Here is a 21,171-nt window from a genome sequence, read left to right on the forward strand (position 1 = left end):
GAAATAAAGATGCAAAAAAGGAAAGAAAAGCAAATGCAGGCAAAAAATAAAAAAGGAAAGAAAGAGGAGAGAAGGCAAAAGAGATGAAACATTGAAAGTAGGCAAAAAAGAAAGGGAATGAAGAAAAGAAAAGAAAAAATGAGAAAGAAAAGGAAAGAAGGCGAAAAAAGAAGAGATAGTGATAGAAGGAAAGAACGTAAAAATACAAGAAAGGAAAGAAGGAAACAAAAGGGAAGAAACCAGTGAAAGAAAAAATGGAAGGCAAAAAAGAAAAAAGGAATGAAAGAAGGCAAAACAGGGAAAAGGGAAGTAAAGTAAGAGAGAAGAAAAAAATGAAAGAAGAAAAGAAAGATGGAAAGAAGGAAGGAAAAGGGGATTACAGTTTAAACTATTGGATACTAAAACCCAAATTACACCCCGCCTCTGTTTAAATAAAACTGTTGCAAGTGCGCTGCAAATTAGACACCATGAAGTTTGGTTTTCTTCCTGGGCAAAGTTTATCAAGGTGCCATTAGTGAATTTTTGTCCTGGAATGCAATATGGTAAGCTATGAAATAGCAGCAGTTCACATAAAAAAGAATTTACAACCACATTGGAAGAAGACAGGTACTGAAGCTTGGAATGGGCCTTGTGCACATTTCAAATGTGTCCTACTATCACATCAAGTAAGACTGGCACTAAGGAAAGCTCCTGTGTGAGGATGTGAACTTTGTGAAAGAGCAAAATACAGTCACTCAGAGTGACGTTAACCAGAGGCTCATGCTGTATGCTGTAGTGGGTGGAAACAAAATGGGAATAACACAACAGACTAATGGGTGATGTGAGATGGGTGAGAGCTCCTTTAAGAAAGTATATTATACATATTTTAGTAAAATCAAAAGGTCTTGGCTAACACCAGACCTAAAAAATGCACCCTCAGACCCACTCTACAGAAGGACTGCCCTACAGCCAGAGGACTAACTTGCTGCCTGAAGCCTGTCTGCTATCTGAGAAGTCGGACTAGACCTGCAACCTTCAACCTTCAACCAATGCTGAAGTGACTCAAAGGAACAGCTGCCTGACCTCCTGTTCTAAGCTATAGGGACACAACAAGCTCCAGAGGCCTCTCTGCAACTGCTCAGTTGACTTGCTGGAACTAAAGCTGCCTGGACAGGCAACTATACCCATCTGAGCCATGCTGGCCTCTGCTGGAGTGAATTCCTGATCCCCAAGAAGTGCCTCTCAAGTCCTCTACAGTGGCGACCATCTGCGATGCTCTTTCTGTTCCTCATGACCTCCTCCACTGTGAACAGACCTCTCTGTGCTGGACTTTAGAAGGTAACTTTTTCAGGGGGACTATTCTGGTCCCTGTATCTGGCCCACGCTCCATCGCAGTCAACCTGACTTTCGCCAGATCATTGCAAGTGACGCTTTTTGCTTTTAGACATGATACTTACCTTAAATCATTAAAATTTGATATCTCTGGTTTGGATTGTTTTCTTTTCTGTGTCAAATAATTTATTACAGTTTACTCTATTTTTTAAATTGCTGTTGGATTTTTCTTGTGTTCTTTTTTTACTTTATTGCTGTTTAAGTACTGCATACATACTTTACATATTGACTCTTAGTTAAGCCTGACTGTTTTTGTGCAAAGCTACAGAGAGGTAAGCACAATTTAATTTAGGTACTTTTGTGGTTAACCATGACAAGGATTGTGGCTGTCCTCAACCAACAACCCAATACTCACATTAAGGAGTCACTATTTGGAAGAGATTCCCTAAACTTGCTCCTTCCAAAAATATCAATTCCTAATGGTTTCCTAAACCCATTTAATGATTCAGTAAAATGAATTGCTAAATAGGTTTCGAACAATGAAAGACACATTTTCTGATTGCAAACAGGTTGATTTACTGAATGGCAGGGTCTGCAACCAGAAAATGTGCTTGTATATATGACCGTTAGGGGTCCATGTATCAAGCTTTTTCCTGTTCGCAAATGGGCCGATTCGGCCCATTTGCGAATGGAAAAAAGCCTTTTCCTATGCATGTAGGTTTTGGCATTCGCAAATTAGATAATCCAAATTTTTTGCGATTACCTAAAATGCGAATGCATTTAAGGGAATTGCAATTCGCGATTCCCTAATGCCGATGCATGTAGCCTTTTCTAAATGCGAACTGTGCATTTAGGAAAAGTTAATTACCATCAACTTTAAGTTGATAATAAAATGTGCATGTTTTGAAAAATGCACAGAAATGCATTTTCAAAGTGCATGTGTGTCCTTTACATGTGCACACTTACCTTTTTTTGGGGTGCTTCAGAAGGGTCTTAGGCTCCCCGGGACCCTTGGAGTTGCATTCGCTATTTGCGATTATCAATTTGGTAATGGAAATTAGCAAATGCAATACCATTCATTCCTATGGGACGGCAGGCCCATAGGAATGAATGGAGTCACATTACCTAATAGTGATTCACAATTTCCGTAATGCTATTAGGTATTGTTAAGGAATTGCAATTGTTTTTGCAATTCCCTACATGCATAGCATTTTGTGATTCCCAAATAGCGAATCGGTAAAATTCGCTCTTTGGGAATCGCAAAATGTGGGCTTGATGCTTGTGACCCTTAGTTCCTTGTACTCTGAAAGTTATGTCCCTTATCGGGTGAGCTTTAGCGTAGGACTAAATGAAGGTGCTTAGCAGCAAAGTATAATCTGTGCCTAGGGCAAAGGAAATGCATTCTAGATACCGAAAGGCAGATTTCATACATGTTGCAATTAAAGTGCATAATCCATTGAGATTTGAGGATGATCTTTATTGTCACACTAGCCAATATATATTGCAACCTGATTAGGGATTTAAACATAAGCCCAAAGTAGAATTGCAATAAGCATTGGCAAAGTGAGTTGGTCGTCCTTGAGCTATTGCCAATGCTTTTTGCCAGTGTTGTTCAACAGTGGCCAAAAGAGAAAAATATGGTTATTGCTATTCCTGCACAGGGTTTAGCAAGATATGATTTTAGCAGGACGCTTGTTTCAGAGCCCATCTCTTTCAATACCAATCCTCTCACTCACTTTAGAATGAGACTTGCCACCGAGATTACAAATGCTTTCATTTATTGTTTCAGAGACAGTGTTAAGCTATGTGTCCTATTAGTCATCTTGAAAAATTACAAAAATTAATAGATTGTTGGGAGAAGAACAAATGTTGCCTAGCTACCAGATGGAGAAAACTGCCCAATGTGTTTGGAGGACTGAGCATGTCAATTTTATTTTATTAGCATGTTTATCAAGTATTTTGAAAGCTGCCATGGCAGTGGCTTAGCAATGGTGTGATAGGCGAGCAAATCTGATCATCCAATACCTGATTTACGAAGTAACAATAGCCACTAAATGATGTGCAGTGGAACCACAAATAACACTGGCCCACATTGCCACTCCACCTGCTGCATTTTTTATAGCCATGCCCCTTCCTGGCCCTGGAGTTGGTGTGTATATTAAGGCAGCATGTAAGTTTGTGCACAATAATGATTGCTATCAATGTTTTATTTCCTGTTTCTGATTTGTTTTCTAGCTGCAATGGGAGGAAACTTTCCACCACCACCAGCCTACACAACAGGACCCCAAAATTATCCACCAGGTGGACCTCAACCAACAGGTACCTACATTTGTTAATAAGCTGTAACATTTGTCGACCCAAGGATTTACTTCTTCACTCTGTTTCCAGAACTGCCCTGTTTAACAAGCTTGTCCTCAAAGTGGCTAAAAGGCTCAGACTCTGAGGGTAGTGGGTGAATTGTGTTAGGGACAGGCACAGCTGGAGTTGAACTCAGAGACAAAACAAGACTGCAGTTTCTAAAAAGCTTAGATAAAATGGGTGATAACCATGAATGCAATAGAAAGGAGTCCAGTCAGTGGCACTGTGCTGTCTACAGTTGCAGGAGACTGGAAATGGCAAAGTCTATCCTTCTGATCTGGGACAAAACAATGCAGATTTTTTTCTGATTCTTGGTTGTCTTCTGGGTGTGACCATCCGTGTGAGCGTAATGAGCACAAGAAAGAGCCTGTGACCCCCAGATTCTTACAAACGTTGGCCCACAATTTAGACACAACCTGCACTAACCTATCCAATTTTATTTGTTTGGGTAAACTGGGTAGCTGTACTACAGTTTGGAGGCACAACTTACTAGCTTATTGAGCAGTTGGATGCTCCTTATCAGGGATCATATGATCCATCTTAGAATATACTTCCATTAGTACAAATATGGTATAATTCCCATGCTCGTTTGGCACAGCAGTGATGAAATACATGGATTTGAACTGGCACGGCTATAGGGGTGCAGGCAATGGAGGTAAAAAGCCCATAGGTTTGTGTTTGTCCATCTTGTTATGTGTGCATATGGCACATGTTGCTATCTATGTTATATTGTAAATGAATATGGCAAGTCAGTCTAAAAGGCATTGAATTGAGGTAGTGGTTTCAGTGATGTCTAAATGACCAGCAAATGGCAAATCATGTAAATCAAACATGACCCATTGTTGAGGATTGGAATAAGGATAGCATACAAATCCATCAAAGCATGGTAGACCATCATGACAGGTTCTGCCCTTGGCTTAGGTAGCTCATCCTAGTCTTGTGCTGAACCCATACAAAATGAATTAGTGCTTGAAGACCAGGAAATATATTATAGGCAACTGTTTTCTCTGACAAATTGGAACCAGAATTGTAACATGATTGTGGAAGGATGTTCTGGCTCTGGATAAGGCATCCACCTTCTCATTGTGCTGTTGGGGATGGTAAGTAAGATTGAATTCATAGTTCACAAAAAAGGGAGGCTACTTTAAATGAAAATGGGTAAGTACTCAAGCTTACTACAATCAAGTATCCCAACTTGACCTCCATACTAAAAAGTTGGGATACTTGATTGTAGTTTGGTTGTTTCATGACATGTTTAGACAGCAGATCAGGCTCTGTAGCATGCCATACTAAAAAGAGGGAATTAGGAGTTTAATAGGACCAGTAAATCGGAGTGCTCCTCCTTTCAAACAATTTCCTTAAGTACTCAAGCTTACCATAACAACATGATGAGGTTTTGCTGGTCTGTGAAGACTGCCACTGGTTGATGTGGAGCAAGATTGAGGGTGTTTCATGCTGACCAATAATGCCAGGAAATGCTGGGCAGCAACTGGATTTTTGGAGTCTGCACAGCGAGAATGTTTACAGACAGTCAAAGTCCCATAATGCAGCAGCACCGTCCCCCCTCTCCCACCCCACTTTAGGAGCAGTTGAGGTGTTTGTGGTAGGCACCCAGGATCTCTTTGGGGCCTCTTCCACCCTGATCTTGGATGCAGACCCACTATCTTTGTTGCTGCAGACTCACCTAACAGGCCTGCCCTCACCTGAGGCCAAAACTGCAGCGGAAGTCCGGTGAGTCATGGGGCGAGTAGCACCGGCGAATGGCAGGTTAGGTAATCAAGGCTGGGCGAAGGAAACTGAGAGGAAGGGGCATGTGCTATCTGTAGAGCCGGCTGGCTGGCAACACCTGTGTCTTGTGGTTGGAGGCACATGTTTGGGAAGGACAGAGGAGTGGCAAAAGGATGTGTCAAGGGGTGTCTCTGTGAGCACACTCAAACATTGGAACAACAACAACTTGTATTTTTGCTCCTGATCCTGTCCTTGCCTCCTGCATTTTGCACTTTGCAACCACTTCAGTCCTGAACATGCATCAATTTTATCTTTGCACCCAGCAGTCCCAGTGTATGTTTATTGTCGGGGTGCTGTCTAGGAACCAATCGCCTTTTTAACTGCCTTTTCAGCCAACCTGAACCGAGCACACTCAACCAGACTGCTATACAGGAAAGATGCCAAACTATCCCCTCCATCAATCCTCCAAGCCGAACTAATATAATCTCACTAATAGTTGGGAAACATATTGTTAATACACTGAATCATAAGGATTAAGTATTGAAACAAGTACTTTTGCCAGTAGATACCTGCTTGTGAATCTCTGATTTCTGAGCCCTGATAGACCTATTGATCTTCCTCACCTTTAATATCAGCAAGATTTGGCCCCATCAAGGGGTCCATGCCTTTGGCAAAGTCCAGAACTAGAGTGTGCTGAAATAAGGATTCAGATGATGATACACAAATGCAGACTTTTTAGGGAGCCACACCAATTGCCAATTCTGCGATCTGTAATGAAGATCCAATGTAAGAATCCTTGTAGTGTCCTAATTAATCCTGCAGAAAACATGGTCCAGAGGGGCCCTAGTGAGGACCCACTCAGTATTAAGGATGATTTGCGTACCACACTTGACAAAAACCAGTTGCAGAATAGAGTATTAGCAATAATATGTCTTCATATCTTGAAACACCAAAAAAAGCCTCATCATGCCCAGCCAATTTGAACAATCATGAAATCCATGTGCAGGACATTGAACGTCATAATAAACCCTCATACAGCAGGCATCTAAACTAGACATCCAAACAGCAGTGTTGTAGGAAATAGCATCAGTAGTAGCATCATTTGGGTAAAGATTAGAGAACAATGAATTACTAGTTCCTCCTCCATCATTCATTGTACCATCCAAGCAGACATTTACAACTGTACAGCAATTTTGGAAATACTAGGGGAGGTCTCATCCGTCATTCATTCAATAGTAATTAACTGCAAAATGTCCTTGTCGTCCAGATAGCCACTGGTACATACCATAGCACATAGAACAATTGGATAAAGCCGCTGACCTCACAAATTCTGGGTGGGACTTCAGGGCAGTAAGGCGCAACCAGCCTAGAGCCCAAGATCTCCTTGGTATGCCCGATTCCCAGGAATCTGATTGCCCTAATTACGATTAAGCCCCAAGGCTAATAGTCTCAAGAACTGCACATAAAAAGCAAAAGCCAAAACCGACAAAGATATTTAAATTCCGGAGGTCTCACTTTACCCAAATAAGTCACCAATTTGAAGCCCTCTCCTAGGACATCTGTGATCCTGGGGTTACTAAGTTAAAATATTGCTGGGTTACAAGCAGGGCTGAGGGCAATGAATGGGCACCAAACGTCACCATATTTGTTGTTTACAGGAGTCTTGGACTTTGAAAATCTGAGCGCTTGAGGGTTATGTTGCTTACAGTGTTCCTGCGATCAAATCACGATGAGGGAGATCAGGGGAAGGCCTCACAGTCTGGTTGTCCCTAACAGTCGACATCTTAAGGCACACAATTCACAACATTCAGCATTTTCATATTGGATATTTTCAACGTGTAGTTTCTACCTACTAAAGGCAGCTCCCAACTTTGAACGCAAGCTCGCTTGAGGAGACTATAAGATCGGTCAGGTATGACATCACTTCTGAGTATCAAGGAGTGTCAAATAAACTCAAAGTTAATGTTGATTTGTGTTGACCTGAATATCCCAGACACAGCAGCTTTCAGAGCAAAGAAGAAGCCTCATGAAATGTGCCGGGATTAGTGGAAAATTGCTATAAAGATGCCAAATTGGGCGAAAGACTGGCTAACGCAATGCACTCAAGTGCTCTTCTCAACTTAGGGGCATATTATCAAGACAGGCGATACAATTATCGCCGCTTTAGCGTCAGAAAACTGCCGCTAAAACGGCGATAATGGGCTTGATAATATGCTCTATGGAATTCCAATTGAAGTCCATGTTAGATGTGAAGCTCACAACTTCTGATACTCTGGCTAACTTGCCTTACTACAAAAAGAGGAACTGTAGCCTAATTGACTGTACCATAATCAATCTGTAAGCATGGCACATTCTCACATACATGAGAATCTTCAAACGAATCAAAAGTGACCACGACCCCCTAGTAGCAGTTCTCTATATTGCCAGACAAAACCAAAATAATCTGAAGACTAGTTGAACTCCGAAAAAAGGAAAACTAAAATGTAAGTCAAACTAGAAGCAAATCTCATAGGAGTGCACCAGAACAGTGCCTTGGGAACTGACATCTAAGAATGGAAACTTCTGGCTCTGGCTTTAGAACTGGGCAGGCAGCCAGATAAAGGCTCAGGGATGTGAGCACCTGGTAGGTAGCATCAACATCCAGAATAGAGAGCAAATTAAATGCCAGTTGAAACAGCAGGACTGGTGATCTGAGACCGGAGTAGGTCGACTTTGAATGACGGCATCAGACGTCATTTTCTCACTCACTAAGGCATTGGTGCATCTATGTGAAAGGCAGCGATCACCTAAGGCACATCAGGAAAGAATACAAGAACCTTATTAAAATATAAAAGGCCAATCCAACAAACACGGTGTGGAGTCTCCTTCAATCGGCCATCAAGGAAGAAAAGCACAACAAAATTCTGGAATTTGGTAAGATGGTGATGTGAGTGGCCCGAAAAAGACTGTGGAATCCGGGATCAATTGTGCGAACTGGACAATTCATTTTGCCACCATGTACCAACAAAGAGTCATCAACACTACAACAATGGAGGGCTAAGAGGTGACTGCCCCAAATTATTTCAATCCCATATATAGGCTTTGTGTCAAGGATTCCACAAGGCTGGTTACACATTAGCAGGGTTTGTGGTTGAGCTGTTGTATTGGGGACAGCATGGACAGACTCTCTCTCACTTCCACACCGCCAGCACCTGAATGGTATGTACACAGTGGTATCCGAAAAAACTCAGGTAGAAGGGGTCTGGAAGAAATAATAAACTAAAATAACGAGTTAAAACAAAGAGCTAAAACAAGCTAAAATTATTTTGCTGAGTGAGCATTCTTGGACTCTCTCCAAAGGTGCTATTGTCACCTTTAAAATGAGGTTGCTGCTGCTTAACATACAAATCCCAAATTGGACACTAAGCTCGAGTTTCCTTGCTGTGAAGCTTTAGAAAGTTCTCTAATTAACCAGAAGCACCAGGGGCCAGATGTACGATGCATTCTCCTGATTGTAAATGGCCCATCGGACTCGCAAAGGGGCATGCCAAGGACACCCCTTCCTAGTAGCGAGTCCATGTGTATGTAGGATTGGTGTGCCACCGGAATGTGGTCGCAAAATAATAGCAATTAGGGGCCATATTTATCAAGCAAAATTGAGATCACAAATGCCGAAATTCACAGAATTTCGGCGTTTGCGATCGCAATTTAGCTTAGTGGTATGTATGAGGCAAATCTGCGTGCAAAATAAGGAATCGCAAAATTTGCGATTCCTTATTTTACGATTGCATTTAAGGAATCGCAAATTTTGTGATTCCTTAAATGCAATGTAAGAAGCACCAAAAAAGTGCAATTTGGCCTTAAGGAATCGCAAATTACCACCAACTTCAAGTTGGTGGTAATTTGTGATTTCTTTGAAAAATGAATTTTTTTGCATTTTTCAAAGTGCAATGTGAAGCACATACATGCCCTTGGGGCATGTATGTGCGCCACATGTGAACCCATGCTTATTTCAGGGGTGCAACAGGGTGTCCTTTTGACACCCTTGAAATTGCATTCTCAATTTGCGATTCTCTAATTGCTATTCACAAATTGAGAATGTCTTCCCATTCATTCCTATGGGCCTATAGGCCCATAGGAATGAATGGATAGGTATTCCTTAATTGCGAATCACAATTTGAGATTTGCAATTAAGGAATATGTAGGATTCACAAAATGTATTGCAAATCCTACATGCATAGCATTTTGCGATTCTCAAATAGCGATTCTCAAAAAATCGCTATTTGAGAATCGCTAATGAGGATTTTGATACATATGGCCTTTAGCTGCAAATGGGAAGGGATCCCCAGGGAACACCTTCTCCTTTGTTACTGGCAGTGATAATGTTTTTTAAAATCGGGCAGTGGCCTTAAGGACCACTGCCTACTCTTAAAACCTGAAACACAAATGTTTCATTTTTCTTTTTGAAATACATACACAATTATTTTTACCTTATTTACAAGCAGACACAGACCTCGTGGTCTGCTGTCCTCAGCAGGCCACCATCTCTGTGCTATTGCCCTTTCTCAGTGAGTCACTAATTGTGCCCTGCCGCATGAATATTGATGAGGCGGGTCCTTTGCGACCACATTTTGAATCACTAATGTGTCTGAGCCAGATTTGTACTGTTCATGTTGTGAGTCTTTAATTGCGAGTCTCAAAAAAATTGCAATTAGGGACTAGTGAAATGAAATGGTCATACATCTGGCCCCAGGTTACTGAACCAGGAGCCGACACAAGTGTTAAAGTGCCACACTTATATGTAAACCTTCCTGCAAAGGTAGTCATAGCTTCAAATACAATCATGTAGTTGTCCAACTCTTAGGTCGAACTCTTAGTCTCTTGCCAACTACCTGCCCATTTAACTGTCAATAGGCTGGCAAAACTTCTTGCACCAGTTAGCTTTTGGGTCTATGTCGATGTTGCCAACACCCCTGTAAGTTGGCAAAACACTCCCTCATAACGGTATAAACATACAATTTATGGGAAACTGCTGCTAAATGAACTGCATGACTGGGTGGAAGACCATGAGATTCTGTCCAACTTACAAGCTGGTTTTCGAAAGGGCCTACGGACACCTGACCAGGCCATGAGGCAAAAGAGGGGAGTGCACCCCCAAGATAGATATTGACCAGGCAGTGCAACAAGGCTTCATACATGTTCCCTTGCTCTCCAGCCTCTTCATTTTCGATGTGGGCAAAACTCACACAGATATAGACCTTGATGTCTCCAAATTAGGAGGTGCTAAACTTTCCTTAGTACTTTTCACTGATGATGCGGTCATCTTATTTCAAATAGAACAATCAATGCACCAGTTACTCTTGGGCTTTGAGAAATACTGCTTCAATAAAAGACTGACAGTTAACATCCCCAAAATGAAATTCAAGGTACTAAAAACTACAAAGAAACTTAGAGCTGCATTCAGAATCCATGGAATAAACTTAGAGAGAGTCAATCAGTTTGAACACCTGGGCATATGATTGATGAAATCCTGAACTAGATGGTCCAGACCATAAAGAGTGAGTCTGCAATGAACCAATGCACTAGCACAATCATTTGCTTTGCCAATAGGATCGGAGGAAGATCCCTTGACCGAGTTATTAATGCCTACAAAGCCATTTTGACCGCTTACTGTGGAGCAGAACAATTGAGGTTTAGGCTTTGTTGTAGACCAGTAGTATCAGAGAGCAAATCCCTACTCTGGCTACAACACCTAGGCCCATCACACCAATAGTGGCCCTAAGGGCAGAATTGGATCTTCCTGGGATAGAACCCTAAGTTTCTATTGAGCCCATTCTACATTGGGTCAGAATATTGACCAATAACAGTGCAATAAGCTAGAGAGCAACACTTTCAGACATCTTAGCAGACAGAGGCCCGACAAAGCTGCCGTGGCTGGACTATGTTGTCACCAGGTTGAAAAACATAGAAGGTCTTGACTTTTGATTTAGCCCCAGCTCAATGTCTCAACCACAAAGATCGTAAAGTAGTCAGAGTACAATGGCCCCTGAAGGGAGACTTTCTCTAAGACGTATTTTGAGCTTGTCATCAATTGTTTGCGAACCTTCCCTAAGCACCTTGGTCACAGAGGAGAGTCGAACCTTGTACCTGCAATTTTGACTGGGTATCTTTTCAGTGCTGACTTACATTAGCAAATGAACAAAGAGTTAAACATGAATGGATCAATGTACATTCAGGATGGGGAGGACATACAACTGTTCTTCATTGTATGTTTTTATGTTCTCACTCTTTGGAGATAAGACAGCAGATTCTTTGACCACTTTTTTAACTTGCAATATCAGTAAGTGTAGCAAGGCATTATCCCTCTCGCTTTGAACTGGCCTAGATCTTCTACCTAGGAAGTTGGCCCACTACATCTTTTGGACTTGGAAACTGACTATGACTATATTACTATCTTACTTTTTATTCACTCAGGAGAGCGTTGCAGTGCTAACAGAAATGAGTTGGAATGTTCATGCTACTACTTTTTAGCTTGTTTTTGCTATATTTGCAGTTTTACCATGTTTCTAATTTTTGCTATTCTTCACTTTTGTTTGACCGTAGGGCTGAAACAAAAAATTAATTATTGATTAATATGAAGCAATCAGTTTGTCACCAGTCTTCAACACAATGGCCACCAATTCCATAACAGTTAGTGTAGGTTGTTTTAGCCACTCAGTTTTCCTGGAATAAAAGGCAACTGGATGTAGTTGACCTTTAGTAAGATGCCTTTGTGACAAGCGTGCACCTACATCACACTCAAATTAATGCCATATGCTATAAGGAGTGAGAGCAATAAAGGATGATGCAACCAGGTTATGAAAGCAGCGCACTGCTGTAATTGAGTACAAGTCAAACTGAAATTCATGTTGCATAAAACAGAGGTTAACGAGGAATTGTAAAGAAACATTTAAGCACAAAGCCATCCAAATATCATGACGGCATCTGCTTTCATGGACTTGTAGTGTACAAAGATGTATCTACTTGATGAAACCATCATGCAATCGCTATAGTGACCACACCTTGTAGAATTAATAGTTGTGACCACCCAGATATATGTCACAATATCAAGTGACAAAACATTGCGTTATGAAAAAATATTAAATCCAGAATATGACTGATATTATATCATGAAAGCATGCATGAATAAGTAATTTTTGATATACTATTCTTAACTCCCCATCTACGTATCTTGAGGAAACAGATATCTTCAAGATACATAGATGTGGAGTTAAGAACGTAAATAAAATTAAACTCTTCTATAAATACTTACCTCCATGATATTGTGATAGCTGATGTTCTTGATACAATATTTTTTCTGGACGATATTTAAAACTCAATATTGTAGACGAACACCACCCACCCAACACATAAGAAACAGTGAGGAGTTACTAAGAGCAAGGTCAGGAAAAGCTTTATCAATATAAATTTCTTCCACATGACTAATGAAATAACAGCCACAGGAGAAAATGGCCACCGGTTTAAAGGAAATAGTAGCAGCTATAAACATCCCCAACTCGGTATGAACTATTATTCAAAGAGCAGATTTATATATTTTTATTTTGAATCCTTTTGTTTTCAAACTGTAGCATACTTGTTTGCCAAAATGTGTTTTCTATCAAAAATGCACATTCCATATTGAGTAAATACACTAACCGAATATCTTTCTTTTTGTAACAAAAAACTCACTTTTTGAGGGTACAGACATGTGTAGCGCTGCTATCTTTAAAATGGCTAGACCTTCTGAATTACTTACTGTGCTGGGCTGCACAAACAGGAGCTACTTCCAGAGTACCAGCGAGCTACTGGTAGCTCCCTAGCTACCCGCTGCAGACCCCTGTGTTAGAAAATCTTAGCCTGATCAAGTGCCACAAGAAGCGCCTGAGAGACCACTACTGTCCACCAATGTATATACGACTGCTGCATTCTTTAAACTACTGTTAGACCTGGCACCATTGGCGCCGGTCTCCCTTCAATTTGTTTGCTGTTGCCTCCTGTATTTTTGCTATGTGTTTTGCTGGTCTAGATGCTTTGGGCACTTTGCCACTTCTATTCAGTGCCAAAGTGCAAGTGCTCCCTATTGTAAATTATTGTAATGGATTAGTGACTCCATGATTGGCTTATTTGATTTACTTGACAGACCCTAATACAGTGCACCATGTGTGCCCAGGGCTTGTAAATCAAATGCTGCTGGTGGGCTTGCAGCACTGGTTGTGCCGGGGAACAACCTTTACAAAGCAACTTTTACAACGCACTACCATTACAACGAAACTGTTACAACGCAAGTGGATTTACAACGCATGCCATTACAACACAAGTCTTTACATCGACTTGCGCTAGATGGCGTGCTAACATTACAAATAGTGTAGTTTACTATCCCAACACCTTCCCTACTGTTAAGTGGACTGGAGTTGGAATAGTAAATTACACTTTTCTAATGTTAGCACGCCATCTAGTGCAAGTCGTTGTAAAGACTTGCGTTGTAATGCCATGCGTTGTAAATCCACTTGCGTTGTAACAGCTTCGTTGTAACAGCATGCGTTGTAACAGCACGCGTTGTAACGTCATACATCCGGTTGTGCCACCCAGAGAAGCAGCTTGTAAAATGTGGCTCAGGCCTGCCATTGCAGAGCCTGTGTGCAGCCTGAGGCTGCCATGTTGACTTGGCAAGTGCACACACTTGCCAGTCCCTAAACTTTCCCTTTTCTATATGTTAGTCACCCCTAAGGTAGACCCAAGGTACCCCCATGGACAGGGTGCATTGTATGTAAAAGGTAGGACATGCTCTGATGTGTGTGGCATGTCCTGATAGTAAATTACAGCCAATTTCGTTTTTCACTATTGCAAGGCTACCTGTTCCCATAGGCCAGAATGGGCAGTTTGATTATAACATTTTATAATCCTAACTGACGCAGGGAACTAGGTAGAAATTTGAGTTTAATATGCCTGAACTCAGAATGTTAAAATACATCTTTTAGTGAAGGTGGTTTTTCTTTCTGTGTTTGAAAATACCACTTGTAGAAAGTAGGTATTTTCTTGCCTAACCATCCAGCATGCCTCTGCTAGGTTTGTGTATTCCATGTCTGGTTTGTGAGTGACAGGGGGCTGGAGAGGGCCTTGGCTCCAGCAGTCCGATGGGCCAGGGCTGGGCTGAATAGGGCCTGCATTGAATAGAGAGTGGGGGGCTGAGATTTCCTTTCACTGACCTGAGCCCTCATTGAATGGAGAGTAGGGGGAGGAGATTTCCTTTCAGCTACCTGGGCCACGTCTGCTTTCAACAATGATGTCTCCACCTCCTGCCAGGAAGCTGCACAGAACTGGTTTTGGCTGGGCACAGGCACCCTCTGCCTACAGAGGATAAAGGATTTACTGGCATAAATATTGGGGCCCAGACCCAAGAACTTTAGATCACTTCTGGGAATCAAGATGAACCTTTGCCAAGGAACCTGAAGGAGGAGACTGCCCCTGTGCTGTGTTGCTATTTCTGGGGTTGGCCTGCAGTGGTTACTTTATTGCCAAGAAAAGGAGAAAAGGAACTTTGTGTGTACTTTTACTATCTTGAGGAAGATCTCCAAGGGCTTGTAGCTGAGCTTGACTCCTGTTCTGAAGTCTCAGGGACACAAAGACTTCACCACCAGCTCCCCCTGAATCTCCTTGCTGGGAATTCTACCTGCAGAGAGGTGCCTACTGTTGTTTGGGCTCTCTGAGAAGTCTGCGTGTCGCTGGGAGCTGGAAGCGCGGCGCAATGAGGAGAAGCATCTCGCCACCGCAGCAGTTGCCGTCGCCTCGCCGGAGAAGCTTGTCGCCACCGCAGCTGTTTGCAATCGCATCACCGTCGAAGAGTGTTGTATAACCGGAGAAGCGTGTTGCAGCCGCAGAGGTCACCATAACATCACCGGAGAAGCTTGTTGCAGGGCCTGTCACAGCTCAGAAGTTACTGAGTTCGCCGCACGGCTGTCGGGCGTGCACGCATCACATCCAACATTGTCACATCGTATCAAGGACGCCATTTTGTCGCATCACACCGGATCATCGCATCGAGGCACCATCGTGTCGCATCATCACCGGGCAACCGTAAGAAACGACGCATCAATTCCCCACACAGTAAGGAAGCGAGCCTCAACTCCCCTGCGCAGCAGTAAGGAACCGGCGCATCCACTTCCCTGAGTGCAAGGAATGACACATCAACTTCCCTGCGACCCTTTTGCTTGTTTACGTAACGCATCTAAGGTACTTTGAGAGTAAAGTGTCGCATTTACCATCTACATTGAACTAAGTCATTTCTACCATTTTTAAGTCTATTTTTTACAGTACTGTGGAATTTTTGTCATTTGATCTTGGCTTAAGTCTAGATTACTTATTTTTCTAAACTGGTGTGGTGTCCATTTGTAGTGTTTCACTGTATTACTGTATGTGTTCACAAATGCTTCCACTGCCTCTGAGATAAGCCTGCCTGCTCGTGCCAAGCTACCAAGGGGGTGAGCAGGGATTATTTTAAAAGTGTAGCCCCTTACCCTGACTAGAAGCAAGGGTCCCTATTTGGTCAAAGGTACCTACCTCTGCCAACTAGAGACGCCCAGTTCTAACAAATGCCAACTGCATTTTATTCTGCCAAAAAACACAATATTGGCAATATATGGAGTGCATGGCTCGAGACTTTAGAAGATTTCATAGATGAAAAAGATCACAAAGTATCTGAGAAACATGGCTGGTGAAGGTGTGAAAGAAGCCATGAAAAAGATGCCACAAAAAGATGAAGTGACCTGTGATCAAATGAGAACAGCCTTAAATGTCAAGTGTAATCCAGTGCCAAATGTGGATTATGAAAGATACATATTCAGTCCAGAGCACCAGAGACCAGGTGAAACCATCAATGATTTTGTTGAGTGACTAGATGTTCCGGTGAAGCACTGTAAATTCAATGCATTTAATGATGAGGAAGGTACCAACCTCGAAGTAATCGATGGATGTCTGTCACATTCCTTTATATCACAAATGCTGAAGGAAACTCTAAGCTTGAAGCAAGTCATCAAGGCTGTTCGAGCTAAAGAGCATGCTGATTGTCAAGCAACTAACATGGAGGCCGGAGGTGCCCAAAGTGTGTCCGTCATGAGCAACAAAAGTAAGCCAAGGTAAAAGGCCAAGAAACGCAAGGTGATGTCTCCACAGAAAAAGAAATCATGTTACAGGTGTGGACTGTCATTTCCAAGCGAAGGGAAATGTCTCACCATTGGACAGATATGCATCGCCTGTGGTAAAGTAAACCATTTTGTGACATCTTACAAGACGAATAGAAAAGTAATTGCATCACAGCTTGAATAAAAAATGGCCGAACAATTACTACCTCAGCGGCGTTCTATGCACTCCCACAAGGCTAAGTGGTCACATCAACTACGGCAAATTAACAGCAAGCGAAGTCGATCGACGTCTAAATCATTGACAAAGAGTTCCTCAGCATCAGTTTCCAAGGAAAGTGACAATGACAATTGTGCAATGTCAATGTTTACTTCAAAAAGACATGCACATGTGATATGAGTCGAATGTGAGGAAAAATCTAAGGTGAAGAAAGACTGACCTGAAAAAGCACCAAAAGCATTCAAACATTGTCTAAAAATTACTCTCAAGAAAAACGGGTGTTCGATAACGTTCAAAATTGACAGCGGTGTGTTGATAAATATTATGCTTGAGGAGAAGTAGCAAAGAATTATTTCCATTACCACCACTTACCAAGTCAAAGACTAAAGTATACACATGAGCTGCCTCAGAGTCAACACCCTTAAAAAGTAAAGGTTCATTTGTAGTCATGATGAAACATAAGAAAACTGTGGTACTAGCCCCTATTCATGTACTTCAAGGAACAGCTTCAAGCGCCTGTTTGCTGAGTTTCAATACTTCTGCTGATATTGGACTGATCTCAGGGAGCTACAATATGAATGCTCATTATGAAATTGTAAACCAATTTCCTTCATTATTTCATGGGTTAGGAAAACTCAAAACAATGAAAGTAAAGTTAACACATAAATGAGTATGTTTGTCCCGTTGCTCAAAGACACAGATGAGTTCAGTTTCACTTGCAAGAAGCTGTTGAAAAAGAACTTAATTTGTTACTTAAACATGACATCATTGAATGCTCCACTGCTCCGACACACAGCGTTTCTCCATTGTAATAGTGCCAAAAAGAGACAGGGAAGGAGCTGTAGGCATGTGCATTGACATGCGTCAGGCCAACAAGGCAGTTGAGCGAAAGAGACATCCCGGTCTGCACATTGCTGACATGATAACACAATTGAATTGTGCAAAGTTCTTCTCTTGACTCAACTTAAATAAAGGATATTACCAATTGGAACTTGAAGAAAAATCCAGGTAGATCACAACCTTTTCTACACATATTGGTCTGTTTCGCTATAAGAGATTGAGTTTTGGTATATCCTCTGCTGCACAAAATGTTACGACGTAATTTGATGTATCATACAGCCTGTAGTAAATGCATTCAGCTATAGTGATGACATATTGGTTTTCCGAGCTACACAGAAAGAGCATGACAAAGCTCTCATGCAAGTATGTTGCTGAATGATGCAGGCTTAACTCTGAATGCTGACTAATGTGAATTCCACAAGAAACGTTTGAAATTCTTAGGCCATGTCTTTTTTGGTGAGGCCTGAAACCTGATCCGGCTAAAGGACAAGCATATTGCAAATTCCACACAAGGCATTTCCATGTTACAATCATTTCTTGGAATGGCCAGCTACTGTTCAAGATACATACAAGACCTTACTATGGTCAGTGCACCGTTGCAAGAATTATTGAGAATGAATGTGTCTTTTCATTGACCATGAGAATGTGAGAAGAGCTTCCAAAAAATCAAGGAAGCTATTGAGAGTGCCACTGAAATGGCCTACTTTGATACCAAATTTCACACAGAGGTTATAGTTGGTGCTGGCCCTGTCGGATTAGGCACAATTCTTGCACAGCACAACGGACAGCCAACTGTCTACAGACATATTGTGGCATTTGCCAGTAAAATCCTGTCACAAACAGAATTATTCCCGTGTATCTCGGACAACAAGTAATCAACATTGCCCATGAAGGATATCGAGGAATACTAGCCACTGAGAGAGCACTCCATGATTGAGTCTTATCACATATGCAGCTTTCTTTCGTCTCAAGTGATTCAGCACCCTTTGAACAGGTCAGAATTGCCACATCATGCTTGGGAGAAAATTGCTATTGATTTCTTTGGTCTTCTACAGAATGGACATCATCTTCTAGTTATTGTTGATGAATATACCAGTTTCAATTGATAGAAGACCTTTCATCCACTACACATGAAAAGGTTATTCAAAAATTAGATGGCATCTTTCCAACATAGAGTATACCTGCAATCCTAAAATCTGACAATGGCCCACCTTTTAATAGTTGAGAATTCAAAGATGATCTAAATCACCTCAATATAAAGCATCAAAAAAGCACCCCTCTTCAGTCCCAGGCTAAGGGTTTGGCAGATGGTTCATGAGTACTCTAAGGAAAGCTGTTCATCATGCTTCATTGGAGAAACTCACCCTGACAGTTGTTTTGAACACTACTCTTCGAATTTACTGTTCGACACCAAAAGGGGAAGTTGTGCGTCTTTCATGTTTCGAAGAACCATGACAACTAAACTGCCCCAATGGACCAAACTCACATCCAAGAATGAGGGAGACATTTGTGCTATGGACTTTGGTCACAAACAGAAGATCAAAATATATGTTAACAGATAACATCATGTAAAAGATGTCACCTTTACAAGATGAGATTGAGTGCTTGTCAGACAACACAGAAAAGGAAAGTCTGAGGCTCCTTTTGAGTCTGATCCCTTTACCATCACTAACACCAAAGGACACATGGTGGTTGCCTAGCGTCCTGGGAAGTCCCTTACTAGATATTCCTCTCATTTCCCACAGGTGGCCCATCACTCACCAAACATTGATGTCAATGTAGAGACTGGGTCCTCACAGACTGTTGATGTCTCTATGTCCCCTGATTATTCCACCTTACCTGTGTACATCACTGACACTTCGACAGCCAATTCCCTGTTTCTAGTGACTCGATCAGGATGTGTGTTTCAGGTGCCACAATGCTTAATTGAAAAATTATAATTGCCTATATATCTATGATTTTCTGTGAATTTATTCATGTATTTTATTTGTGTATTTATTTACTTAGTTGCTTTTTATTTAACAAAGCGGGAGATGTAGTGTCTGGTAAATAAAAGAACGCTGGAACTATTTTGCTTCCCACTGCACACCATAGGTCTGTGACATCAGCTTTGGAGAGATGAGTTGAAGGTGGGCTTAGAATGTTGAGTTCTGACTTGCACTCAGCTGAATAAAGACACGTACAACGACTCTCCGTGTGTGGCATGGTTATTGGTGAGTACCTCAATCAACTAATCAATCACTGAAGAGCACCTCAACTCCACCCTCAACTGCGCTCCTCCACCCACCACGATTGACGCCGACTCTGCAGCCAGCGAAGTCCACAGATGAATCACCGACTGCTCAAAAAATACTCTCGCCCCCCTCCAAAACTCCGACAGACAACGGACCACAAACGACACCTGGTTCACCACCGACCTCCGTGAAATCCAAGCGCATGTGCCGATGACTCGAGAAAGCTTGGAGGAACAGCAAAACCCCCGAAGCATGCACTACCTACAAGACTGCCATGACAGAACACCACCAACTTATCAGAACCATGAAGAAGAACTTCATCCAGGACAGAATCCTTTCCTACTCCCATAACTATAAGGAACTCTTCAGCATCATACAAGAATACACCAAATCCGTCAGGGAATCCTCCGACATCCCTCCCTCCCAGGACCTCTGCAACAAACTCGGCTCCTATTTCCATCACAAGATGAGGACTCTCTACGACAACTTCGACGAACGGAACTAAGACACCGACACTACACCCACCACCGGCAATGCTACCCAGCCTACCATCACCACCTGAACTCCTGTCACCACAGAAGGCACTGCTAAGACCATGAGGAGCATACACTCTGGAGCCCCCACCGATCCCTGCCTGCCGCACATCTTCCACAGAGCCGCCTCTGCTATAGCTCCCGACCTACGACATACTATCAACAGCACCCTGGAAACAGGCATGTTCCCTGATGACTGGAAACGCGCAGAAGTCAAACCGTCCACTCAAGAAACCATCCGCAGACCCGATGGACCTCAAAAACTACAGACCCATCTCTCTCTTCCCCTTTGCAACCAAAGTCACTGAGAAGATTGTCAACAACCTGCTCACGAACTTCATTGAATCCAACTCGATCCTCGACACCCCCCAATAAGGATTCAGCAGCAACCACAGCACAGACACCGCCCTCCTGGCAGCCACGGAGGACATCTGCATCCTCCTCAACCAAGGCCATACAGCTTCCCTCATCCTACTAGACCTCTCAGCAGTCTTCAACACCGTCTTCCACCACACACTAACCACCAGACTCCACGACGCCGGCATACAGGGTACGGCCCTAGACTGGATCTGCTCCTTCCTCACTGACTGAACTCAAAGAATCAGGCTCCGGCCCTTACTCTCCGAACCGACAGAGATCAGCTGCGGAGTACCCCAAGGACCAATACTCTGCCTAACGCTCTTCAACATCTACATGGCCCCCCTGACCACCATCCTCAGAAAACAGGGACTCGGCATAGTATTCTACGCCAACGACACTCAGCTCATCCTCTCCCTCACAAAGGAACCAGTCAT

General features: G+C 42.4%; 1 protein-coding gene across 2 annotated transcripts in view; it reads left to right on the plus strand.

The window, feature by feature from the left end:
• Nucleotides 1-21,171, plus strand: part of LOC146790011 (LITAF domain-containing protein-like) — a 305,563-nt gene that overhangs the window by 219,011 nt on the left and 65,381 nt on the right. For both annotated transcript variants that reach the window (XM_085628328.1, XM_085628327.1), the window contains exon 4: nucleotides 3,547-3,630. In XM_085628328.1, the coding sequence (XP_085484454.1) occupies nucleotides 3,547-3,630 (84 nt within the window). The remainder of the gene's footprint in view (nucleotides 1-3,546; nucleotides 3,631-21,171) is intronic.

This window comes from Triturus cristatus, chromosome 10 (assembly GCF_964204655.1).
Source record: "Triturus cristatus chromosome 10, aTriCri1.1, whole genome shotgun sequence".
NCBI lineage: Eukaryota > Metazoa > Chordata > Amphibia > Caudata > Salamandridae > Triturus > Triturus cristatus.